Source organism: Trichechus manatus, unplaced genomic scaffold (genome assembly GCF_000243295.1).
Source record: "Trichechus manatus latirostris isolate Lorelei unplaced genomic scaffold, TriManLat1.0 scaffold00085, whole genome shotgun sequence".
NCBI lineage: Eukaryota > Metazoa > Chordata > Mammalia > Sirenia > Trichechidae > Trichechus > Trichechus manatus.
In genome coordinates, this window is record NW_004444021.1 from 11,846,489 (window position 1) to 11,847,519 (window position 1,031).

General features: G+C 38.3%; 1 protein-coding gene across 1 annotated transcript in view; it reads left to right on the forward strand.

The window, feature by feature from the left end:
- Positions 1-1,031, forward strand: part of LOC101356650 (cyclin-dependent kinase 14-like) — a gene marked incomplete at its 3' end in the record, with an annotated part of 331,988 nt that overhangs the window by 208,618 nt on the left and 122,339 nt on the right. The window contains exon 4 of the mRNA XM_023736083.1: positions 690-825. Coding sequence (XP_023591851.1) covers positions 690-825 — 136 coding nt within the window. The remainder of the gene's footprint in view (positions 1-689; positions 826-1,031) is intronic.

A 1,031-nucleotide genomic window follows, 5' to 3' on the forward strand; every position in this document is an offset into this window, starting at 1 on the left:
AAAAACAGTAGTACTCTACTGTATAAAAAATAACTTGCACATTTAATGTTAATAATCATGATTACAGCTATAATGTATTAAGCAATTACTTGCCTAATGTACAGTACTTCCATTTTCTCATTTATTCTTCACTATACCATGTAAGATAGGTCCTATTATTACCATCCCCATTTGACCAGTCAGGAAACTTGGTCCTTAGATTTAAGAACTTACTCAAGTCCACGTAGGTAGTAAGTGGCAAAGCTTGGTTTCAGCTTATGTCTGTCTGGCTTGAAACCATTTTTTTCCTACCCATTATACCATGCTGCTTCCACAGTATGAGGCCTTGGAAAGATTTGGTCCTTGTCAAATATTCCAGATGGTTCTCACATATATTGTAACTTGTTTTAATTGTGAATCAAACAGAAGCAAACATACTATCTCTTCATAAGGAAATAAACCCAACACTTGGGAAGTGCCTTCCCCCTAAAGATGTGCTCAGCTGATCTCCTCCAAATGTAAGTAAATAACTCTATTAAATGTTAACTGTAAGATTAATAGCAAAGCCTTAGAGATAGTTGAAAGATTCTCCATTTATTATGCCTGAGTAAAAGAAAGATGGCCTTTAAAAGTACCTGCAATCTTTTGAGAATGATGGTTTTGGACAGTTGATAGTTTTCACTCTAGCAGGTATAAATTTATTTTGTCAGCATTTCTTGAGCAGTTTCAAGCCTGCTGGCCACATGTAGTATTAAATTTCCTTCAGCTGGATGTGGAAGCCATTGCCCACTCACCTGCTTTAAGAGATGACAGGCTGCCCATGCCTACTTGCTTTAAGGTGGCAAGGTCAGGAAGAACAACAACAGTTACGTGCCATCTAACAGGACTTGAGAGCTGAGTTGGTTTGCTGTTTCTCTTGAAGCCCTGCATGATGTAAAGAGCCAGATAATGTTGGAATCGACATGCCAGTACTCTTCAGCACTCTCCTATAAATGTCTGCACCCCGTTCCCATCTTTAAACATTATCTGTAGCATCCTCCCCAAGAACAGTT